Source organism: Heterocephalus glaber, unplaced genomic scaffold (genome assembly GCF_053883595.1).
Source record: "Heterocephalus glaber isolate CG9 unplaced genomic scaffold, H.glaber_assembly_v1.0 deba00000594, whole genome shotgun sequence".
NCBI classification, from domain to species: domain Eukaryota; kingdom Metazoa; phylum Chordata; class Mammalia; order Rodentia; family Bathyergidae; genus Heterocephalus; species Heterocephalus glaber.
In genome coordinates, this window is record NW_028258151.1 from 23,659,559 (window position 1) to 23,685,412 (window position 25,854).

General features: G+C 38.3%; 1 protein-coding gene across 3 annotated transcripts; it reads right to left on the reverse strand.

Annotated features, from left to right (window-relative positions):
• Window positions 1-1,457: 1,457 nt before the first annotated feature.
• Apip (APAF1 interacting protein) lies at window positions 1,458-25,744 on the reverse strand. 3 transcript variants are annotated; one of them, XM_004852048.3, is made up of 7 exons: window positions 25,543-25,744; window positions 14,999-15,099; window positions 10,455-10,503; window positions 9,265-9,382; window positions 8,573-8,708; window positions 4,267-4,434; window positions 1,458-3,716 (listed from the first exon to the last, which is right to left on the reverse strand). In XM_004852048.3, exons 1-7 carry the CDS (start codon window positions 25,597-25,599, stop codon window positions 3,617-3,619), a joined length of 729 nt encoding a protein of 242 aa, XP_004852105.1. In that variant the 5' UTR covers window positions 25,600-25,744; the 3' UTR covers window positions 1,458-3,616. The 3 variants fall into 3 exon arrangements, with proteins under 3 accessions (XP_004852105.1, XP_004852106.1, XP_087061721.1); XM_004852049.3 differs by having other exon boundaries at window positions 3,527-3,716; window positions 8,573-8,645; XM_087205595.1 differs by lacking the exon at window positions 25,543-25,744 and adding an exon at window positions 22,308-22,386 and having other exon boundaries at window positions 3,527-3,716; window positions 14,999-15,101.
• Window positions 25,745-25,854: the final 110 nt, after the last annotated feature.

Genomic DNA, 25,854 nt, shown 5'->3' on the forward strand with positions numbered 1-25,854 from the left:
ATCAGTGAACAAACATGTAAAGTTCTGCCATCATAGGACTGGCGATCTAGTAGAAGGAAAAAGACAATGAAATGATAGGATGTTAGCAGTTGGTTATAAGCATTTTACAGAGGAGGAAAGCAAGGAAGGAGATTTCTGTGCAGGCAAGGGCCTGTGACTGCAAATATGGTAGTCAGGTGATATTCGAAGACATGAATGAGAAGAGGGAGTGAGCCATGTAGGTGTTTGTAGGAAGAGCACTGAAAGAGAGAAGAAAATGTGCAAAAGTACCCGGAAAGCTTAAAGACACCCCCTCCCCGCAACGCTTCCATTCCCTGGAGCAGAGTGAGTCTGGCGAATATCTGAATGAAGCAATAAGAAGTAGGAGTTTCTGCTCTGAAGCCAGAAGGGGACCTTTGAGAAGGGAGACACCAGCTGGCATCGTGCTAATAGGATCATGCAGGCTGATGTGAATAGACTGCGAAGATCAGCAGTGGAGAATAGGGCCGAAGCAGGGAATTTGGTTAGGAGACAACTACAATAATTTAGTGGGCCTTGGACCAGGTGAAAAGAGCAAACACAGTGAGTACACAGGCTCTACATATATCACAAAGCCAGATAGGAGTTTAGAGATCAGGAAAAATATGTGGTTGAAGGAATAAATTTACGAGTGGTCACAGGCCATCTAATATTTAAATCCATGAACCTAGATGAGATCACCAACTAAGGATGGAGAAAATTTGTCTAAGGACTGATTCATGGGACACCCTAGACTTTGCAGAGCTGAACAGGAACCAACAATGTGTGGGAATAGCTGGCCTTGAGGATTTGATCCCTATACCAAATGCTGACAGGTTAAGATGAGGACAGGGCTAGGGTGTAGCTTGCTTAGCAAATGTGAGGCCCTGGGTTCAATCCCCAGAACTGGAAAAAAAAAAAAAAAAGATAGAAACTTACTGGATTTGTGTGATCATCTTCAGAGCCCATGACAATATTTCAGAAAAGCGGTCTGGTTGGGATGAATTCAACAGAATGAGAGAAGAGGAAATAGATGAGAATATAGCAACTCTTGAGAAATTTTGAAGAAAAAACAGAGGTCGGACAGTTATCCAGGAAGAAAGTGAGCTTTAGACTTTATTTTAAAGAAGGGAGAGAGACCAGCATATTTTATATGCTGAAGAGAAAGATCTAGTACAGAAGAAAACTGACGATGTGGGAGGGAGAAGAAATTGCTGCAGTGATGTCTTTGAAACTGAGAGCAGGAGCGAAGTCTGACCTCACTGGACAGCAGGGACAGCTTGCTGCATAGGACATGCAGAGGTGGGGAGCCTCTGGAAGTTCTCTCTTGGCATTTTCATTGCGGGGAGGTGAAGTTTAAGAAAAGAAAAACAGTTGTCATGAAAATAGGAGAATGAATGGATGAGAGTAATAAAGTAAAAATCTATAGCAGCATCAAGGCCCACTTGACATTATCATGATTGTTTTACTTCTGCCAAGCTAAGGTACATACCCATAAGGCGTGGGGTCAGAAGACTGCCGGAACTATGATTGAGTTTGCTGATACAATGGAGCAAGGAAAGGAAAGAGGCATTTAGCATTAAGTGAATTCATTCATCTCACCCCTAGGCTCAGAGGTAGGAGAGAAATGGGAGCAACCACCACTTAGCTTCGGGGGAAACTGTGTCTTTAGGGGGAGGGACAGGATTCTTTTAGAGCAAGAAAAGTGAAAAGTGCATCCAAAGAAGTTAAGGATAAAGGGAATTTGGTTTCTCTTGGTGAGAGCTTTTTCCATGAAGTGGGTCAAGAAGCAAGTGGGAGAATAGAAAATTGGCAAAAGAGCAGGCAATTTTTTAAAAAATAAGAGCTCTTAAATGTGCTAGAGTTAGGTGAAGGTCAGAGACAAGGTTTGTATCTTAAGTTGAAAGATACTATAGCATATTTTTATATCACTGGAAAAGATCCAGTTAAGAGGGTAAAATCCCTAACAATATAAGAGAAATGGGACAAATGTGGGGATCCTTGCGGAAGCAAAACCTTTGGAAATGTCAGAGGACAATAGGTCTTAGGCATACTTGAAAATCTGGCCTTAACAAATTTCATGGAAAGTGGCAAAGGGAGGCTATAAGCAGGAAGGTTAGTGAGCTGTGAAGTGGGACCGAATTAGTTATCTTTGCCATGAGTCTATCTTCTCAAGTATGAGGTAAGATTACCTCCTAAAAGCTGGCGGGGAATGTTGCAGATTTGATGAAGGAAAAGGAATGGTGAGGAGAAAGTCAAGAGGTTGGAAAATGAGTTTACCTGGGTATTGTGGAGTCCATTTGGCAGTATCCAGTGGCCATCTGGGATCAGCCAACATGGTTGCCTGATTTTCCACCAGGCTTTGCTGCTTGAGCACAGGTAAACTAACAAAAACTGAAGTCTTTACCAGGTAAGTAAAAGTGAGAAAGCAAGATACAATGAGAAAAGGATGCTTGTAATGAAGTGGTGTGAGTACTAGACCACAAAATCGGTGGTTCCTAAGGAAGCAAGACACAAAAGGAGTAATGGGTAACACAATGTTATGAGCAAGAGACTAAACGTCTGGATGAGGTTAGAGAACTATTGAAAGGAAAAAATCTGAGATAATGAAGCTAATGAGTCAGAAGATAATGAGGGGTAGGAATAGAAAATTAGTATTTTGGAGATGATACATAATTTTCTCCCTCAGTTTTAAAAAAGCGTTAGTCAAATACTAAAATCTTTATGATCAAGTTGATTTTACTTTTGGTTACATTACAAAAACTTTCTAATTAATTACATCACTGGTTCAGTCAGGGTTTGTTTGGTGAGTCAGAGATAATATTATCTGACTTGAATTTTGCAATTATCTCATCATATGAGGGAACAATATTGTTTTATAGATTGAGTATCCCTTATCTGAAATGTATAGAACCAGAAGTGTTTTAGACTTTTTTGCATTTTGGGATATCTGCATATACATTTTTTGAATTCTGGAATATCTATCCCCAAATATCTTGGGGAGAGGACCAAGTTTAAACATAGAATTCATTTATATTTCATATGTAACTTAGGCTGAAGATAATTTTATGCAGTACTTATAGTGTACTGGCATTTTGACAATGCCTTGTCACATGAGGTCAGGTGTGGAATTTTCTACCTATGCCTCCTGATTGTGCTAAAGTTTTGGATTTTGGATTTTTGGATTATTGGTGCTAATAAGCCTGAAGAGGGAAACACTAAAACTCAACAGGGAAAAATCTATAAAATTGTTTTGACATCAAAAATTATGTGCTATGATTAAAATAAGAAAATGCCCATTCCATAATTAAGTGGAAAGTTTCCAATGAGTTCCATTATCACTAGCAGCTTTAAAGATTAAAGGACAAATATTTTGCTGTTACAAAATTTAAAATAAACATAAGAAAACACTGGGTAAAAATTTTTTTCATTCCATCTCTCTGCCACTTAAAATTACAAGTATATAAACAAATGTACAATGTCAGAAGACATTAGGTGTGAACAACTGTAGTATATGGTGACAAATTAATGGCATCATACAAATCATTCAATTTATTTAAAAAAATAATTAAGTGTCAAATTTAGGCTTCTACTGTACGTAACTAAACTTCCATTTGGCTTATACAATTCCATTTTCTCCAACTGGGAGCTGGGCAGGATCAAGTCCAACTTTCTTCATTGATACAGCAATATCAAACAAATAGTCATAACACTCACACCTGTAAAAGACAAAAGCAAAAAGGATTGAAGGTGTTTACTGAAACAGAGTTTTCCAGGCCTAAACAATCACATCTCTCTTCTCCATCCAGTTACTTCTGCATTGTTCCTAGTATCTATACATTTTTCCCCTCAGTTCTGGGTCAAAATTTTCTTATTTTGTCCCAAACAATTTTAAAACATGCAAAGGAATCACACTGAATCATGCAATAGTATTATATACTACTCAGGAAATAGAAGAATTTTAAATACACTACTGATACAAAGTTATTTTCTACTATGTGCCATTTTTTGAAATAAAACTTCTATTACTTAGGATCTGCTTCTCTTCTTTGTATCAAAGTCCACAGAACTTTTCCAGATATGAGCTGATCTAATAAATACATCTCGATGAATCAATATATTCTAAAATGCAAATATTTATAACTTGTAATGATAAACTAAACTTAAACCAATCTGACCAATAAAACATTTTAAATATTAAAACATATTTTGTTCATTTTCACATGAAGAGTATGGTGATATCCCAGAGGTTCTCAGACTTGTGCTTACATGGTTTTAGCCTTCTCCCAGGTTTCTCCCCACACATATACTCCATGGCGCCTGACGAGCACTGCACAGGAATCAGGGTACTCATTCATCGCACGAGCCATGCGTTCTTTGAGGTCTTTCTCCTCAGGAGTGTTCTCAATAATGGGTACCACTAACATATCATTGTATCTGTAAGATGAAGCAAGCCATTTCCCCCATTCAAACAAACAAAGATCTTCATGTATACAGGGCATCTGTAACTTTTTCAAGTAATCAGCCATTTTTTCTGGAAAGCAACTCCAAAATATGAACAAGATGCTGCATGTTATTCTGTGTATCTTGTGTAAACATCTGTATCACAAGATACTTTGGGAATTTGGCAGGTGATCCTAACTGGTGGAAATGTGTATATGGTATATCAAAACCTAACAAACAAATCATTAAGATTGTACAAGTATTTCCTTGAAGAAGAGATAATCATAATATTTTTAACAGGAGATGGGAAATTATAAATCTCAGAGTCAGAAGCAAAGGAAGGATTAAAAATATCATTGTGTTTCGTCTCTGCAGGACTCAAAAATAGCCTGGACAGGCACATCAATAAATACAGGTGTGGTTTGTCCACTGGGACAGAAAAATCTTTTAGAAATAGCTACTAAAAGCGTGATAATACTTTCAGAATAGTCTCAAATTTATAGCATTAGAACTTCTTTTGTTTCTACTTTGTTCTCAGTAAATGCATGCAATGTGATCTGAATGTAATAATGTTCAAACAACTGAGTTACTAATCAATCCATTCTTAATATCACATAACCAATCAAAACTCAGACAAGTTTTTCTTTTTACATGAATTTCTCTTGCATTGTTAAAGTAACATCTGCCTTTCCCACCTGTGTGTAAACCTAATAAAACAAAAGTTTTACCTAAAGTGTTATCATTAATATCAGCAATTGCTCAACAGAGCTAAGAGACAACCTACAATGTGGGAAAAAATTTTTACCAGCTGTTCCTCAGACAAAGGTCTACTATCTAGAATATATAAAGAACTAAAAAGAATCAGACCCCCAAATATAAAGACCCAATTCAAAAATGGGCATCTGAAATGAACAGATATTTCTCAGAAAAAGAAGTAAAAGCAGAAAATAAACACATGAAAAAATGTTCAACATCACTGGTCATTCAAGAGATGCACATGAAAACAATGCTGAGATTCCACCTCACCCCAGAAAGAATGGCTGCTATCAAGAAATCAACCAATAACAGGGCCGGTAATTTAGCTCAGTGGTCCCAGTACCTGCCTCGAAAGTACAAGGTCTGGAGTTCGATCCCAGTCACCAAAAAAAAAAGAAAGAAAGAAAGAAAAGAAATCAACCAATAACAAATGCTGGCGGGGTTGTAGGGAGAAAGGAACCTTTCTTCATTGTGGGAGTGCAGACCGGTGCAACCACTGTGGAGACCAATATGGAGATACCTTAAAAAACTAGGATTAAAGGTTCCATTTGACCCAGCTATTCCCCTGCTGGGTATCTTCTCAAAAGAATTAAAAGAATCCTACCACAGTGATATATGCACACCCATGTTTATAGCAGCACAGTCTGTAATAACTAAAACTTGGAAACAGCCCAATTGCCCATCAACTAGAGACTGGATAAAGAAGATGTGTGTGTGTGTGTGTGTGTTTTTAATATAAAATGAGAGTAACACTCAGCTATAAAGAATGAAAACTAGAGACATTTATAGCTAAATGTATGCACATTGAGGCCATACTCTTAAGTGAAATAAATAGGACACACATGTGTAAATACCGAATAGTTTCTCTGGTGTGAAAAACTAAAAATGTAAATAAGGATCAAAATGTATAATTGATATTGTGAAATAGGAACAAAAGGTCTAAAGGAATAAGGGAAGTGGGAGAGGTAGAGGAAAGGAAAGAAGGCAAAAGAAAAATACGAGAAAAGAAAAAAATGGAAACAAAGTCTTTGTAAATAGGGAAGAGTGGAGGGGTTGAAGGGAGGGCAGGGGAATGGGGAAAAAATAAGAACAAAGATATATCATGTAAAGGTACAAGATCCTAATGATGAATGTAACTGTACTGTATATCTAAAATGTACCAATAAACTTAATGGGAAAAAATATCAGCAATTGCTCCTTCAGGGCAGGTATAGACTAAGCAGCTAACGTGTGATTAAAAGCTTGGCCAACCATTATCATTAACATATGGAGTTGCCCCTTACTTCACTTTATACTTAAGTATAAAAGGAATGAATTGCTAGTCCCAAATCTTTCCTAAACATGGTTAGGAGAACCACAAACTTACATTTTCCTCTAGCATACACTGAACAGTCAGAAATATTTCTATGTGAAAAATAACTGCACAGCAAAATAAGACTTGAAAGCTACTTCAAGCCAATTCCTCCATTTCACAGACAGGCCATGGGTCCTGACCAGCTAATCTGGGGCATGCTGGGATTGTCCTTTGACCATCAGTGTTCTTGTCACTCTACAGACATGAGGATTCCAAAAGGAAGGACAATTATATCAACACATGTTAGCCTTCCCTGGCAAAAACTAAGTATTTGAAAGCTGGTTTTGTGTGTGTGTGGGCATGCACTAGGGATTGAACCCTGGGGCTTGGATATGCTAAGCACACGCTCTTAAACACTGAGCTACATGCCCAACCTTGCATTGTTTTCTAAAGACAGACTTTTCTCTAAGAAAAGAGTAAAGAAGGTTAAAGCTCCATCTTTTCTTTCTTCTTCCAGTTTTTACTGGCCCTTTTTTTGATTAGTCTTAGGATTCTCCCCAGATTCAGATAAAATATCACTGTCTCCTGAGCTGTGATAATGAGCCGATTATTCATTTTCCAATGAGGCCAAAATAAAACTGCAAAAGGCATCTTAAAAGTTTTGGGCTGGGGTATAGCTCAGTGGTAAAGTGCTTTCCTAGAAGGTACAAGGCCCTGTGTTCAGTCCCTGGTACCATACAAAAAGTTTTTATTGTTCAAATTCTGAAACATTCAAAATAACATATAAAATGTACGTTATGAATAAGAAATAGCATCTTTTCATTGATGTCATTCTTTCTCCAAAAAAAATTCTAAAGACTATTATGTTTTCTTCCTACCTCACATTTCTCCACATTCTTCTGACCTATTTTTCTTTCTTCACCAAAGCAATCCAAAGCACATGAAAGTAATAGCAGCCGGAAAGCCTCTCCAAGACCCAGAGATGGAAAAGACAATATGGGGCCAAATTTCTTTAGTATATATACTTTTCCTATTAACTTGTATAATAGGTGTTTTCACAGTGTTGAGGAATGCTTTAGGCATACAATAAATATTAAGTGAAATAAAATCAAATGAATGTCTCAGCCCACCAGTTGAAACATGTACATTCTATTACATGCACTTGACAATAAGACATTGCTGTAAAAACACTTTAGTACAACTGGCATCATTTCCTCTAAACAAGGAGAGCTACCAGGCTCTTTAGGAAATTAAGAAAAGTGAAGGCTCAGGAAGAATGCAACAAACTTAAAGGGAAGGCTTAGCTTGTACCTGGGCAATGAGGACATGTTTCTTCCAGCCATTATGTCCTAGATTTATGAATAATGACTACAATTTTGTAGGCTGGTGGATATCTTTAAATTTATACAAAGTTCCTGTTCTATTCTTACCATTTGTGCCACCTTCTACACTGGAAAATTCCAAAACTTAGTAATGAACTTAATTAAAACGATAAGAAAACTTTTATAAACATTAAAGTGTTTGAGAAATACTTAAGTAATTCAACATAAAGTCTAAACTCTAGTTAGGTTCAAACCTCATGAAGACAAAGTAAAGATGAAGAGAAATTAGTCATCCTAAGTTTTTCATCTCCAGCAATCTCAGCCAAGTTTTTTTTCATTTTACTATAACAAACACTTCATTATTTGTGCTGCTAATAAATTACCACAGCTAATGAAGGATGGGAGAATCTTTGTGCCACTGAGAATAAATCTGGAAGTGTAATATTAAGTGGGGTATTATTTAATAAAAAAATGCCACAGCATATGCACAAAAAGATCAACATCCTATTTATCAGAGAAGGAAAAATACTTTTTAAACCATTTAAGCCAAAAGAAGAAGGAGAAGAAGGAGAAGGAGAAGGAGGAGAAGGAGAAGGAGAAGGAGGAGAAGGAGAAGGAGAAGAAGGAGAAGGAGAAGGAGAAGGAGAAGAAGAAGAAGAAGAAGAAGACGAAGAAGAAGAAGACGAAGAAGAAGAAGAAGAAGAAGAAGAAGAAGAAGAAGAAGAAGAAGAAGAAGAAGAAGAAGAAAAGAAAACAATACCTATAATACCCTCCTGAGGTGCATTTCCTTATTCCTTTTATCATCTCTTGATGCGTAATTTTAAACTCTCGTCCTGGAAAGAGAAGGGTAGCCATGACAGCAGCTTTAGAGTGGGTATGAATCACTGCGCCCGCTCCTAAGGAAGAAGAATTGTCAATTTTCAGGGAAGATAATTATACTTTTTTACCCCCTCTCTGTGGTACTGGGGAGTGAACCCAGGGCCTTTGCACTAAGCTACAGCCCCAGACCTTTTTATTTTTTTAAATTTTGAGACAGGCTCTTGCATGGTTGCTAAGTTGTGTAGGCTGGGCTCAAACTTCAATCCTCATGTCTTCCAGAGTGCTGGGATTCCAGGTGTGTTCCACCACACCTGCAGTGTACAGTATACCTCTTAAAGTAAAAACACCAATTTGTGTGTGTGTGTTTATTTATATATATATATATATATATATATATATATATATATATGGGTTTGAACTTATTTTTTCTGGCATGGAATCATAAGCTGGTGTTGGGTAGGAGGGTAAATGGAATAATAATGGACCTTCTCCATAAGCTCATGTGAGAAATGAATGAGTTAAAATATTTCATGTTTTTGTACCTAGTAGGAATATTAACTAAAACAATAATTACTATTATTTAAGGAGCCTATTCTGCAAATATTCTTTGTGGCAAATACATTTTCTGCATACCTCTCATCGTGTATGCATTCATAAAAAGAGGAGTACACTGGCTTTTTTTTAGCTTCTTAGATTCTGGAGGTCCACTTATATCCCGTTCACTTATATCACAAACGAACATGTCTTCCGGCTATTTCCAGGAGGAGAAAGAAAAAAGGAAGGCTTATACAATTATCAGTTTGGAATGTCCCTCTTTGCATGTGTAAACATACACACATATAGATGAATATATGTATACACACATATAGGGTACATATGTGTATACGTATATAGCACACATACATATAGAGTGTTAATATATGTACATTCATGGTTAACTCATTTTAAATATTCATGTAGTTTCTCAAAAAATGTTACCAGTGTTAAGAAATTTAAAAATGCTTTCTACTTCAGCAGAACTGAGAAATAAAAGTTTTCTACAAATAAAAATATTCTTAACAGTTTAAAAAACTACTTTCACTTAGAATTTGAAGGAAAAAATTGACGTAGAAAACTAATATGTATGTAATGATGTTGCTGTCATTTCTGATTTAGCTTAACTTTGTCCTATAATTTTGCAACTATATTCCAGGGAGACAATACAAAGAAATCAACATTCCCAGGTGGGTGTTATAATTTTTTTTTTCACATCTCATAAAGAGGAAAATTTCATATCTCCTGAGAAAATTTTAACTGGTACCCAGAAAGATTGACCTAAATAAGGTATATTATTCTTAAAGTTCTAAGGAAGCTTGTAAACCACAGATTTTTTTCTTAGTAATGCATGTGTATATTTCTGATTTGTAATTTTCATTTGCCAGGATTTACAGACTATGATATAAATGTTTTACTAATGAAGCAGCTTTTTCTTTCTTGGCTTAGATAGAAATACTCTGTGGATATTTTACCTAGACTTTGAGTATTATTCCAGCATTAATGTAGAACATGATTTCTCAATTATAATAACTTTTTATTAGAATTAAGATTGTGCTATTCACTTCTGCCCCCTGCAGGCTCAGTGAGATTTCAAAGCATACATGGGTTGCAAGGAGGATACAAACCACCTTAAAAAATTAGTCAACAAGTGTTTGTTGATTAGTTATTTAAATTATCACAATATAACCAAGCACCCTTTAAAACTAATATAATCTTTTAGAAGTTTTCACAAAACAAAAGCAGAACAGATAAGATATTTGGGTTTATAAAGGATCCCTTTACTATACCTGAATTTGTTCCTTTTGCACGCCTGAAGGAGCAATGTAGATTTCATTGCTGGTAACACAAAATATAGACAACGATTTTTATTTAACTAATTTTCTGTTTTTGCACAAAGTTCATCATAGCAGTCCAATAATTAACATTCTTTATAAATCAAGTTATAGAAACAGCTGTATGGTTTAATTAAAGATTTAGGCTGCACAGAAAGAATATTGAACTACTTTAATGCCTTTGTAATGCTGGTGGCACATCAAAATGCAGGTAGTTGGTTTCTGTCTTCCACATTTTCGTACATTCTTATTTCTTTTTATGGTGCCAAATCTATGGTAACCAGGTTCTGATGTAGTTAGAGGACAATCTGAATATTTAAGTCTTTGGCACCTTAAAGCTTGAATAAGCACAGTTTATCCTATTATATATGAAATACAGTCACTCTAAAACTCAATCAGGGGAAAATATGCTCCAGAGGAGATTTCTGTCATGCAAAGAATCAGGTTTAATTTTATTGCTTGAAACACCTATTACAAACTATGAAGCACAGAGACCTCTGCTGGACAGTTTATTACATTACAGCATTAATACTGGGTTAACTGATGCCTATTTGAAAAGTTCAAGTTTCTTGGAAAACATATAGCAATAAGCTTAACAATTTCAACAAGTTAAAAATATCAAAAGGATGGTTATATGTGGAGATCTCTTTGTTACAGGACTTTATGTTATGAGAGATGCTAGACCCTGTCATTTTCCACCAGGTACTTCCAACTTGAATTTTCAAATTAATTTCAAAATGTTCTCTAACCTCTTCACCGTCAACAGGGTCCTTTGGCTTGCTTATCAGCTTCAGTTGCCGACAGAGTGTATTAGTGAAGTGCGACATAAATGGAGACCAGGGGAACGCTGATGCTCTAGCTTATGCCCCTGAAGTACAGACACAGGGGCACACTGTACCCAACGCTTCGTAGTGAGAATGATGATGAGGACTTATGTCAAGCTGTCCACTTTGGATTACTAATAAACCCATAAACTTGGAACTGCCAAAAATGTCAACTAAAATAAAAGTTTCTTTCAGGCTCCATTGGTAAAGTCTAGAAAATAAGTGCTTAATAATGACTGAAATCCAATGCAGAGTAAGCTGCATGCACGCATTAGCTTTCAGGAAGTAGCTAGTGTTTTAGAGCCCTGATGCACAGGGTAAGAGAGAGGCACTGTCCTGGAACCTGTAAAGATGGACGGAATCGTATTGTAAAAGGGACTCCTTGCAAATATCAGTGGTCTACATCTTTTGTCCTTGTATAACATGGAAGAACTCTAGAATCATTGGTGGTACAGCTCATGCACTCCATGGGTAAGTGGAGGTCTTTTGGTATAGGTAGCAATTCATATAATCCTGGTAATGGACCCAGATAAAATACAAAATAACCTTCTGGCAGATAAACTCCATCTGCAAAGTAGGAGAACCAAGGTATTTATTCTGTTTATTCAAAAGATTTGATGTGGTAAGTTTATTCTTATTACTGTCTTCATAAAGCAAACTTTGATAAACTTTGGGCTATTAAAAGACTAGCTAAACACATTTTAGTCAAAAATGTACTAACCCCTACAAAGAAAGAAATACTTGGATAAACTATAAAGATGACAGAGCTTTTATTTTAAGAGGGAAACATGCCAAAGACTAAAGTAAAATGTTTATTTGGTACTGTAAGCCACAAATAAAAAGCATTTTAAATTCCAAGGTATTAAGTTTTGGAATTTATTTCTCCCTGCTGTTTCACTGTGTTGTAAGCAGGGGAACAAAACTCAAGAGTTCATAATACTTTCATGTTCAATTGCTTCTCTTTTTATTTACTCCCTGGTGATTTAAAAATATCATTTAAATTTTACTATGCCTCAATGATTTCATCCGTGATACGGGTTTATTAAATGTAATCCTTACTAATAGGATACAACAAGATTAGTGTCTCTGATATATACAGTGGACCCTTGACTTACAAACTTAATTGGTTCCCGAGGGCTGGTTGTAGCTCAAGTTGGTTGTAAGTCAATACAGCTGAGATCTGGATGTTTACCTGGGTACACACTATTGCTAACAAGAGGCAGATGAATCTTCCATTAACTTAATTAACCTAAGTTGTTTATATGTCAGGCTGGTCTTACCTTGAGGGTCCACTGTACATTAAAAGACAGCTTATGACAAACATAAGAGATAAATCAGAACGAGGAAATGGAGGCCCAAGAAAATAACATTAGTCAAGTTAATTCTGGGTTACTCTGCAGCCATTGTGTTTCGTTTATGTCCTTAACACACAAATTTAGAATTTCTTATTTTCATGTTGTAATACTAATACAGTGGATCCTCAAGTTACAACTAGCCTGACATACAAACAACTTAGGTTAATTAAGTTAATGGAAGATTCATCTGCCTCTTATTATCAATAGTGTGTACCCAGGTAAACATCCAGATCTCAGCTGTACTGACTTACAACCAACTTGAGTTACAATCAGCCCTAGGGAACCAATTAAGTTTGTAAGTCAAGGGTCTACTGTACATCTTTTGGTACCACTTGCCAGTAGTGTAAGCTGGAATGGTTTCAGGCAAACCTTGAAATCAGTCAATCATTCTGTATTTCCAAACAGCTTATTGTTAGTACTATTCTAGAAACATACATAACCTACTGAGTTTGCATTTCATTCTAAATTCATTTGCCCCAAAAGTAAAAAACAATCACTAGCAACATGAGAATGATGTTACTGATAAAGCTAGTGATGTGGGCTCACGAAGTGTTTCAAGTATTAGAGGCAATAGTCAACATTTTACTGGAAAATATTAATTTGTGTAGAGCACAAATTTAGTAACATTCCAAAGACAGTGCCCTGAAACTGTGGCTCTTTTCCGTCTGTTGCCTCCAGGAGGAGCTCCTCACCTATTAAGGATCTAAGGGGAAAAAAAAAATTGACACATGATGCAACTTCCCTTAACTTGACTGCAGTGCTATAAAAGCCATTTAATTTTAAAAGATGTGCCAGTAAGTGGTTTTGGTGGCCACACACACAATCAAAGTGCATAAATTAGTACAGTTCTGCTGGAATGAACAGTTCTTTGTGACTTCCTGCTAGAAAAAAAAAACCCTCAAGTTCATATTCCTATTTTTAATTTTGCTGTTTTAAAAAAAGAGCTAGTTAGAAATGGTCATTTTAGCTTAGTTTAGTAGAGTGCTCTATTTGGTACATGTCAAAACTATTTTCTGCGTATGCAAATAAATAGTAGTTAAGGAGAGGCAACCTCGACTATGATTTATTATCAATAATATAGCAGGAAAACCAAATAACTGGGACTCAATTTCTAAGTGAATAAGTAAAACAAGAATAAACTGTTGTTGGCATAGGGTTAGCTGTGAACAGGCCAATTTGGAAGCTTTGGCAAAATAATCTAAAATCTTACATAACGTTGAACTGACACAAGAGCAACTGGGGTAATGGTGAGAGAGCACACAGATGGATGCATAGATCTAACATGTGGGCACGATCTCACTGGATTCAGAGCATCTTACATCCACAGCTGTCCCAGCTGTTGACTGAGGCCCACTTGCTATTTCCCACTTTCAATTAATATTTCATGAATTACTTGGTAATTTGAAACAGATGGAATTACAATCACATCATCTTGTGGTATGACATAAAATTCCTTTCGTCTAAAATGTTCTGATTTTATCTTACTTTCCATTTCTTATCATGCAATGGAGTCTCCTTGGGGGCATTACAGTACATATATGTAATCAATAACATAAATATTTTAAAAATCCAATTTTCTTAAAGAAAGTGAATTAGGAAAAAGAAATAAATCAGCATCACCAAGTTTAATATTCAGCCTCCAGAGTGTATTATTCCTAAAATATTTCAGGAGGGAAATCAATAATCTTATTTCAGCAACCTGTGAGACAATGAGACTCCACAACCTTTATTTTCATTGTCAGTAAGGTATTTATTCTTCACCCTCTTGCAGGGAATATATTGAATAAATATAATAAAGAATAAAAAACTATTTACTCTCTGTTTCAATTTAAGTCCAACTCCTTTTTTTCTTCTCTGAGGAATAAAGACTAGCAGATACTATGTCCATTAATAATGATATATCTGCTTAGAATAACATATGGATTTTCTTATGAATCAAAACATAATTTTTAGAGGCTAGTAATCTATACTTAAGTGACAGTAAAATATTACTTGAACCTTTGAAACAAATCCTGTCTATCTAGAAAGGATTCTTTATAATTTCAGACATATGAACATGGTAGCATGTTGTCTAACAAGGACTAAATTATTCTGATTAAAATTTGTGGTTCTTAAATCCTTAGGTATTTATAATCATTACAACTTGACCACACTGGTTCCATTCAGTTATGCAAATATCCATTTGACCAGTTAGAAAATAAACGCCATCAGTCTCACACCAAATTGACTACCAGCTGTTCTCTTGCTATGCCACAGGACAAGCTCCCTGTGGTCTATTCATGTGGAAAATTCCTAGGGACGAAATCAGTTGGAAACTTACCCATGCTTCAAGCTAATCCCTCCTCCAGTCCCAGTGACCCAGCCCAAATGGTAAAACTGTTTGCAAAGCTCTGGAATCAGGTATCTTGGATGTTTCTTGTCCTAAAGAAGAAAATGATCTTTAAAATGGACATTGTTTTATCAAGTAATTACTCTAGCTGGCATTTCTAACAAGTAGCCACTTTAGGGAAGGTTAAGAAAATCTATCATACAGAGGATACAGGGAGGGAGAAAATTGTTACAAATATATTTTGTTTGTAATGTTTAGAAAATGGATTTACTACATTGATTGGTAGCCTAGGATGATTCAGTATAGGGCCATACAATCTAACAATATAGAACAGGGGGCAAGAACAAGGTGGGGAGGTGTGTTATTACAAAGGCCTACTGAAATGGCTGAAAGAAAACAGAATCTAGTGCCAAAAAGAACGTGCTTTGGTCTATTCAGAAAATGTTATTTATGCAAAACATCTTATTCAGTTAAGGCATGGTATACATGAAATACAATGACTGTTATATATTTGCCACATACTGTTTTGGTTCAATTTTTTTAGTTTTTTAAAGGTGCTGTCTTTTTTCCAAGGTGAATTTATTGTTTTCTTTTATTCCAAAAACAATACATGCTCATTATGGAAAATAAAACCAAGCATAACAGCATAGAAAAACACTCAAAAATCACAATTAATTGTTGCTGGAACCATTTTTTTGACAATCTGTCTTTATAGGAATACTATATATGCATAAAGAGTGGGATAAATTACATCAACTTTATATATGTCCTGTAATTTACTTCTTTAGAAAAAAACACACCAATACCCCCCCTCGTATAGTTTAATGAAAACAAGTAAAAACACAATGAATTCCATTTTTCTCAGTATGACACAATCCTTAAAACAAGTCAAAATGCTGACTAATTATGTTACAAATAATTCACAATAAATAGCTGAACTTGCAAGAAAATAAGCTTTCACAGGGTCATAAAAGAAATACGAGTGAGACTGCCTGGACAGGAGGGAGCTCCAAAGTCAGAATTTCCGTACTTGTAAAACTCACGAGACCCTGAGCTTCCATTCTGATAGAAATTTGAGTTAAAACCTAAGGCTTGCTCAAAATGGGGACATCTACTAGAACAGCCCCACCCAAACTGGAGACCTCAGAAAAGCACACCAAGAAAGCTTGCCTCTGCTGGCCTTGGCTCTGGATAAAGGAGAAAATATTTTTGATTCCAGCGAAGGAGCATTACGTATTTAACACACTGAATTCTCAGCTACTTAACTGGATACCTGAAATTACGGTGTTTCTGAATCTTTGTTTCATGTTAGGTAAGAATTAAGAATGATAATCAATAGAGTAGCCTTTAAAATATAAAATTAGAAACATGAGAACCTGGAAGTATTTTATTTGGGGGTTTGGTTTGTTGAGACAGGGTCTTGCTATGTAATTCAGGCTGGCCTTGAACTCGTGGAGTTCCTCCTGCCCCAGCTTTAAGTGTTGGGATTACAGGTGTGTGCCACCACGCCTGGCTGGAACCTGGACGTTTTTAAAAGTTCTGGTTCAGCACAGGCTTAGGAGTTACCAATTTAGTCAAATCCACATCACACCATTCTTCTCTTACGTGACTTTCTCAGTTTACTCATCCATAACATGAGAATGTCATGGGGAGTAAAATGAGATACAGTGGATATAAAGCATCCGGCACAATGTCTGACACAGTCAATGCTAGTTTGCTTTCCATTTTACAGGGTTAAAAATTCTTGAATTAAAATTAATTTTATTATTACCTTAAGAGCAATAGCAAAACAGATATTTCTTATATCTGTCTCTAAGAAATCTACCCAAAATTATGAACGCCCTATATAATTTGCAATTTCCTTTTTTAGGGACATAAAGGATATTTTAATTACATATTAAAGCACAGCTAATGGGAAGATTCCTGCAGTTTTCCAATTCTTAAAAGCAAATTTGCACATGCAAACATTATAGAAAATGGTCTGTTATTATGGGTCTCCTCTCCCCTTTTATCTTTTCCAGTAGTGAGGTATTATAGAAATTAGCCAGCTCCACGCCAGAGGAATAACAATGATCAGGCAGCTGCTGTTAATACATTTTCACTCAGTTATTCCAACCCGCAAAATTACAATTAAAGGAAAATAATCAGTTAACAGGGACCAAAAGAGGAAATGCAGTCATTTAAATGATTCAGAATCAGAAAGTAAAATCTGGGAGATATAATATATACATATATATATATATATATTTAACAAGAAATAATAAAAAGGGAAGGTTTACTTAGTAACTACTTCTCCCTTGAATGTCAATAATATTATTTTTCTGTTATGGTTCTATCTGGTTTTCAATTAGAATATGAAATTTGCATATACATCTACTGATTGATTTATAACCGAGGTTCTATCTATAGTGAGAAACATATTTAAAAGTACTTAGTATATATTAAAATTTTTAAAACCTAAAATGTTTTTGATTCACTGCTTAATTTTTCCAGTTTTTCAATCTAGTTATTTTAAGGAAATCAGCCTTGTCACTGAGATATCGATTCACAGTCAACTTGGGTTCTACTTCCCTCCCCAACCCTACTTTTTTTTCTTAAACTTAAATTCTACGTCTGTATTACTCAGACGTAAGTCTTCTTGCAAGGCTTTCACAGAAATATACAAAAAATATATGTGTCAGGCTGGGGGTACAGCTTAGTGCTCAGGATGTGTAAGGCATTGGATTCAATCTTCAGAACCAAAAAAAAGTGTCAAAAATATTATCGAACTTTTCAATTAATGAGGAAATCAGTAAAATGTCAGAATTGGTTGAAAAGAGAATTCAACAAACTCATACATGAATAATCAGGGATTCTGAAATTACAAATAAAAGCAAAATTGGATAATATCCATAGGGTAACAAGAAAGTAAATCTCCACTGAACATAAGTTGCATTGCTATAAATAATAATCATCTGCATTACTGTCGGTATTCTGTAATTTACACAGTTGTAAGGTAGCTTAAAGATAATCCTGAAGCAACCAGTAATCTTTTTTGTTCATTTTAAAGTTTTTCCTGACACTGGCCTCAGGAAGGGACTGATGCAGGCATAGTAAAGTTGTCAGGATTTTGTCTCCGTGTTTCATCTTTGCTCCTTTCTATGCGTCTATCTGCATCTTTCTGTACATCTCTATACATCCTGATTTACTTACTAATGTCACCTTCACTCAAAAGGCATCTGTCTCCCTTCCACTTTTCCCACACTAAAAAACTCTCTTCTCCTTCTTCTTCCTGTCAGTCAGGCATGGACCAGAAAATGAAGGCATGGAGCCTGGTTTCAGCTCTGACCTCCACAACGCCACCAGCTGAGTATCCTCGGGCAAATCAGTGGCACTCCTGGGCATCAGCCTCCTTCCGTTAATAAACTGGATCAATGATTCTCGATCTTCTGAATTTCAAAGCCAGTTTTCTTTTCTTTTTTTAGTTTTAGGGATTGACATAAGTTTTCAAAGTTATGTAATTAATCTTATTTAATGATTACATTTTTTAAAAAGAAGTATATTTTAACATAAAAAGAGTAGGAAGGAGAATGTCAGAATAAAAGGTAGTCTTTTAAACTGAATGCAGTAAAATTTTGTAAAATTCATGTTTTTAGTGTCTTTATTTTTTTCTTTGCAATAGTCCTGGTAAAAATTCTCTCAGGGACTGACATTGGCAGTACAAGGGAATCTTTTCCTATTTGTTCTCCTTACCTGCAATTTCTCCTCCTACTCAAGCTTCCCCTTCCTTCTACTGTGAGTACTTAACTAATATACTCCACCGATCATTCAACTCCATTCCCCAAATCGCCTGATGCTCAGATACCACCTCCTTGGTCTGTTCAGTCCTTTTTTGCTCCAACTTAAATTTTCAAGTATTTTCTTTTATATAAATCTCCCAGTTCTGGTTAATCTACTTGTAGTAGCCAACCTAGGATATGGCCCTTGGTGATCTCCGCCTCCTGACAGTCACACTCTGGGGTATGGTCCCTTCCCCTGTACCCAGGTTGATCTGGGTTACCAACAGGCTACCGCAGAAGTGATAGCAGTAACTTCTGAGATTAGTACAGAAAAGACTGTAGCTTCTAGCTTGGTTGATTTCCCTCTAGAGATCACTGGCCCTGAGGGAAGGCAGCTGCTGTGGCCTGGGGATAATCAGGCAGCATCCGCAGAAGCCCACTTGGTAAGGACCTAAGGTCTAAGGCTACTGACCAGTGAGGAAGTGAGGACAGCCAGATTAACTTGAGTGAGCCGAGAAGCAGATGCTGCAGTCAAGCCCTAAGGGACCACAGCGCCCCCTCCACCTAACTGCCACCTCATGAGACTCTGAGTCAGACCTTGAGCTCAGCTGCTCCTGGACTCCTAATCCTCAGAAACTGTGGGGGGACAATCAGTTTGTGTTTTCAGCTGCTAGGTTTTGGAGTCATTTGTTGCACAGCAATAGATTACTAAGACATGATTTCTTGCTGGCCAAGAATTAACATCTTTTTAAAAAATTTCGGCTCGATCATGTACTATAACTCCATCAAACTGTCAACCTTTGTACCACTGGGAAGTGATCAGAGCTTCCTCCAAATGTACCACAGAATTTGCTTTCTGCACTTTTCTTCTGCCATTTATCATGTATTCCTTTCATTCATTAAACACACTCATTTAGCACTGAGTGCTAAACACTGTGATAAGCCCTGAAGAAACAAGTATGAGTAAGATAAAGTCCTTGGATTTGAGGAGTTCAATCTAGTAAAGAAGTTCACAATCATGAAATGACAAAGCAATATATAACACAAGACAGCCAGAGAATTATGGGATCAGAAGCTACTGGTGGGAGGGAAGAAGTCTTACGGAGGGAAAGGAAGGGTATCTTTCAGTCGGAAAGAACTCTCAGTAGTTGGAACTGGTTACATATTAGGTTCTGTGGGGCACAGGTGGGAAAGGAGGGAACATATTGAAGGACCCTAGTTAGCAAGACAGACTCCATATTGCTGCTTGACCCACCAGCCTGTCCTTTAGATGAACTCAGAAGGAGGAAGCTTAGAACCCTCCTCCCCTTAGAAAGTCCCTTTAGAAATAACAATTAATCAACTATTGTTTTACAAATGTTCTAATAGCAGGACTTTCTGCTTCTGTACCTTTCGCTTGCTTTGCTAGTTCTATCCCATAGGGGGGGCCTAGAAACTACTGGCCTCAAAGGTGTATAAAACATGTTTGTCTCCCCCAAGTCGGGGCTCCGATGCTCGGCTCGGGTCCTGGCCGGTAATAAACTCCTGTGTGGATTTAATATCGGTCTCTGGTTGGTTCTTTCTCGCTGGGTCTAACATTCTTTACATATATAAGGATCTTTTATGGTAAATACATGAGTTTGGGCTTTATTTTGTAGATGACTGAAAATCAAGGAAGGGTTTAAAGCTAAGAAGACATGATCAGATTTTGTTTCTGAAACATTCTGTAATGGCAGTGTAGAGAAGAAGCGGAAGGCAGTGACCAGGAAGGAAGCTGCTGGAAATAGCTTAAAAATGAATTTGAAAGCAGTGATGGTGGAAATGGGTTTAGAAGAACTATAAAAAGTTAAAAAGAAAAGATGTTGGATGTGAAAACTGAAGTAAAGAGAGGAAGGCTTCAAAGACTCAAACTTTGGGCTGGCCAAGTAGCTGAGTGGAAAGTAAAGGCATTCATCAAGATATCAGTCTTAAATATTTACCCAGTGCTCACTATGTGCAGAGCACTTTTCTAGGCCCTGGGAATTCAGTTATCAACAATACATAGGCGGGCCGGGGATTTAGCTCAGTGGTTTCACCACCTGCTGTCCAAGCGCAAGGACCCGAGTTTGATCCCCAGTACACACACACAAAAAAAGGATAAACTTCTTTAGCCCAGGAATTTAGCTCAGTGGCACCATGCCTGCCTTGAAAGCGTATGCTCCCGAGTTTGATCCTCGGTACCAAAAAAAAAAAAAAAAAAAAAGAGTGAACAATACAAAGGCTTATCCTGAAAGAATTTAGACTGGAGGGGAGTAGAAAAATAAACAGAATAGAAAAATAAATTGCAATAAGTAGTAGAAGGAAATAAACAAGGGCCTTACAGAAAAGTAGCAGGATTCAACTTTGATTAAGGTAGTCACGAAGGCCTCTCTGAGCAGGTGGCATTTAAGACATAAAAGATGTAGAAAAAAAAAAAAACAGTGTGTCGTGAATGTGTGTACATTTAAGCTTCTGTCTTGGGGAGAGGCAAGTTTTCGAGGCAGAGCAGAGAGCAGGTGTGAAAGTCTTGGAATGAGAAAGTGCTTGATAGGTAGACCAGCTGGCTAGATATGGCAGCGTGACGAGCTGCTGAGAGTGGTGGACAATGAGTCTTCAGGGCCAGAAGACAGGTGTTTGAAAGCCATGCTGATGAGAAAGGAACTGATTACCAGTAAGACAGACAGGAGAGGGAGGGGAATAACTTTAGGAGAATGGCCTAAAGTTCCTGAGTACTAGGGGAAGAAGTGGGTTGCTTCCACTTTGTGATATCAGAAGTTGGGTTCATTTTCAAGCAGACTGGTTTTGTGCTAGAAAGGTGAGAGGCCCATATCTAATGACTTCTATTTTCTTAAGTATAAAAAAAGACATGAGCTGAATGATAGTGGGGGAGCCTGCTATTAGAGGCATGACAGGAGAATGAAAATGTAAAACAGACATCTGAGAAGTGGGACCTTAGAGAGTTTCAACTATCGGGAATCACGGGAGGGCTGTTGGCAGTGTCAAGTGCTGCTTTGAGGCTGAACCCCTGAGTATGAAATGAGGCCACAGAGCGTTGCTGCAGAGCACTCGCCAGCAATTTCAGGGCCTCAGTAAAGGCACAAGGAAGGTAGGCAGCAGAGTTCATCCTGGCTAAGGGTTTTTCTAGGCCCTCTAGAAGTAAGTCAACCACAACCTTAAGTGACTGCTGTTTTAATGGATTGGCTTGGAAGCCACATCAGAGTGGACATCGGTAACTTCCATTTAGAAGTGAATGAAACTTGGAGGCATGGAACGCTAATGACCCCTTCAACAGTGTTGCTATGGAGAAGAGCAGGACAAGAAAACAGACAGTAAAAGTGGTTAATAAAGAGAATTTTCTATTAACATGTAGTAGCAGTCAGCTCTTGGTCCCCATATCAGGACACCTGAGATTAACAAAAGGTTTATTTTGGCTCATGGCTTTAGAGGTTATAGTCCACGATCAGGTGGACCCACTGCTTTTAAGCTTTTGGTAGGGGTGCTGGAGGCCAACAGCAGGGAGTGCGTGGTAAAGAGTGTGGTTCCCTCATAGCCAGGAAGCAAAATAGGAAGAGGAAGGAGCCAGGGTCTCTTTGGAGACACATTCCCCATGACACAAGGACCTCCTAAAGGTACTATCACTTCCTAGTAGTGTCATTCTGGGGACTAAGCCTTTAAAACACAGGGGACATTCAACATCCAAACCATAGCACATGCTAGTGGGTATGATTAGGAGACAGTAAGAAATTAATTAATTAATTAAGAAATTAATTAGTATAAGAAAACAGAAACGTGCGCCAGGGATTTAACTCAGTAGCAACACACCTGCCTTGCAAGCGTAAGGTCCTGAGTTCGATCCCTGGTACCAAAAAAAAAAAAAAAAAAAAAAGCAGAAACCTAAGAAACAGGCCAGTCTCTGTAGACACAGAAAAGATGGAATTAGGAAAACAGAAATAATTGCCTTAAACAAGAGGAAGGGTAAAAGTACAGTTAAAGATACAAAAAGACCACTGATAACAAGAATTGCTAGCATGTATTATTTGTGCTAGGACCTACTGTAAAGGCTTTACCTGGCCTACTTTATTTTATCCTTACAACTCTTTATGCCAAGAAAGATTAAGTAGCTTGTCCAAGACTATCCAGATAGCAAATGCCAGGTCCAGGATTTGAGCTCAGGTAGTACTATTCTAGACCCCTAGTCCTTAACCTTTATATTATATTGTAGTTGGGAAGAGGAATAAATTATAAACTGGAAAAGTTCACACCTAATAGCTTTCATTTGCTTTGTGATTTTGGAGACAAGATCATCTGGGAAAGAGGCTTTGGGTAGAGGATAAAGAAAGACAGTAAGGTTTCGGAATCGCCACTTAAGGGAATGTGAAGGAAGCTCCCTGGAGCACTGCCATGTGGCGCTCAGAGCCTAGCTGCGATACAACACCATAATACTTGCAGAGACACCAATTCATGCAGTTGAGTAATCCCTTCTTCCTTCAAGTTCTCAGGAGCCGGGGTGAGAGGGATTCAGGCAAATGCACTTGCCTATCATACAGTGTAGAGAATTTTCCGATAGTGGGTACCCAGGGGAGCTGAGATAGTTAATTACGGTGTCAACTTCAATGAGAAATGCCTAGCACACTGATTTGGCACAGCTGTGGGTATGTCCAGATGATTGACTTATTGAAGACAGAAGACCCACCATGGGTGTGGGTGGTACCAACAGGCTTGTAGCCTAGATGGACTAAAAAGGGAAAGAAGGAGGAAGTTCTGCCTCTGCTTCTTCAGAGGAGCTCCGGTCTTCGCCATCACCTCTGGATGACATCTATTTTATATTACATCTGTTCCTCTAGGGAACCCTGACACAGAACTACCAGTGCAGAAAAAGAAGTGTGTGTGGTGCAGGGGTAGGGGATGGGCAGGGTGGCTACGTCTATGGCAATGGTTGCTGGGGGTAGGGATGAAGATTGATAGAACTATTAAGGTCAAGAAAACATTCAGCAGGGATTTGAATGGCCTTATGTTGTAGTAACATCAAATATCAAATATACATTTTGGGTCACCATACATAGGGCATCATGACGGGTAATTTAAAACAAAAATGGAAATAGTCCTTGTCTGGTTTTTCTTCTCAGCTAAGCACAGCTCTCTGAAGGATAAGGAACATACTCTTGCTAAGTTATACCCACCACAGTGCTTCACTCAATAAACACTGGGTGAATTATTAAGAACACACCTCTCAGGTTAAGAAAAATACTATATCAGAGGTTACAAACTAGTATCTTGAGGACTGAATTGGACTCCCAGGAAATGTTTTGTCTGTGCAGTGCTTGTAATTGTGAAATCAAGAGATTTCACACAAAATGTTTCTAGTTTTCACTCAGAAAAGCAGAAATGGACATTGGGCCCATAATCCCATAAGCCAAAAAAGGTCGGAGTTGTGTGATGTCACCTCTTAAAGACAAGCCAAAGGGTGGCCTTAGTATCTTCTTTCTTGGTCTTCCTCTAAAAACTTGGGCCAATCCAAATGGCTAGATTCTCCATAAAGCCCAACACAAGTCACTGTTTGAAATTAACTTCCCCTTAGCAATGATTCTACCAACAGGTTGGTTTTACTTTCCTCACCCTTCAAACACACCTGACAAACAGCCTCGATGATCTATCTGTCCTGAGAAAGATTAAAGTGTGGCAAACTGGGTGAGGAAGTGGACATGACCTGTTATCACAAAGTTCCAGGCACAAGTGTAGATCAGTTTGCAGAGCCCTGTGCTACTTCAATTCTTCTCCTAAGAGCTCAAGCAGGGGTTCCATAGGATGGCCTAGACCTGATTTCAGCCCCAGGAGAGGGAGATGAAAGCCCCTGTGTTGTTTCATGCTGGTCCACTCTCACCTTGTAGAGTGTACTTCTACTTTTTATTGGGCCAAACTCATTCTACACAGCATGTTTTTTTCCCCTACCTTTAGTAAAAACCTCACTACCTTTTGCTTTTGTCCAACTCTCTGTTCAAGACAAGAATAATCTAGAAAACACCTCTAGCATAAGTCCCCCAAACCCCAAAACCGGGTAACAGTCCTGTACCCAAGATCTTTTCCCACCCCATTGCCTATTCATTTTTGGTGTTCTCATTGCTAATTCATGAAGTCGCTTTTTAGAACAAGGTAATGTCTCAAATGCGTAGAAATAACGTCTCCAAGGTTTTATTACTTTTGGGGACCTTCAGTCCTCAGAGTAACGAAAGGAGTAAGGGAGCTCTTTTAGAAAGGAGCTTTCTCTGTCTCTTATGCAGGAGTATCATATCATACCGAAATTATTTGTCTAATTTGTCTAGCCTCGCTTTGCAGTTCAGGCTGGGCTCCAACTCACAGAGATCCTCCTGCACGCCCGCCTGACTTCTGCTTAAGAAGAATTATATCTCATAAACTAAGCTGAGGCAGGTAAGGTGCAACTCGGAAGGGTGCTTACTCCGAGGCACAGCAACTTTACAGAGGTCCCCAGGGCACAGAAAGTCAACTTGAGGCGTTCAGCGTTCGCTCCAGTTCCGCTCGGAGCCTGAGGATTCCTTCTTCTCCCTGTCCTCCCCAAAACACCCCAGTTAAGTGGCCTAAATACTCTCACTGCGCTGCTTTTCGGAGTTTGGCGCCCAGATCCCGCCAGCGAGCCCTCATCCCGCAAACCAGAGCGCAAAGACCCAGATGGCTTCGTCACCCACGCGGCCGCGGAGGACCGCAGAGGCCCCGCCCCACGGCCCGCGACCCCGGAATACCAGGCGCCTATGGGCCCGCCCCTACCTGCGCTTCGCATCGCCGCGAGATACAGTCTCCATCTGGAGCGTGGCATCCAGACATAGCACTGGCGACAGGGACCCGCTGCCTCCACACCCACACAGCTCAGAGCCTGGCACAGGCAAGGGCTCAAGTGCAATCAGGCGGCGCTAAGGGCAGCCCGGAGACGGGGCGGACCGCGCAGGAGGCGGGGTCCGGGAGGACAACGCTGAATGGGGGAGTCCCTGGCGTGGCGGACCGACTAGGGGGCGTGGCCAACGAAGTTGGAGGCGGTGCTAGATAGCTCTTCCGTGAGACCTACAGGCTGGGAGGGAGGTA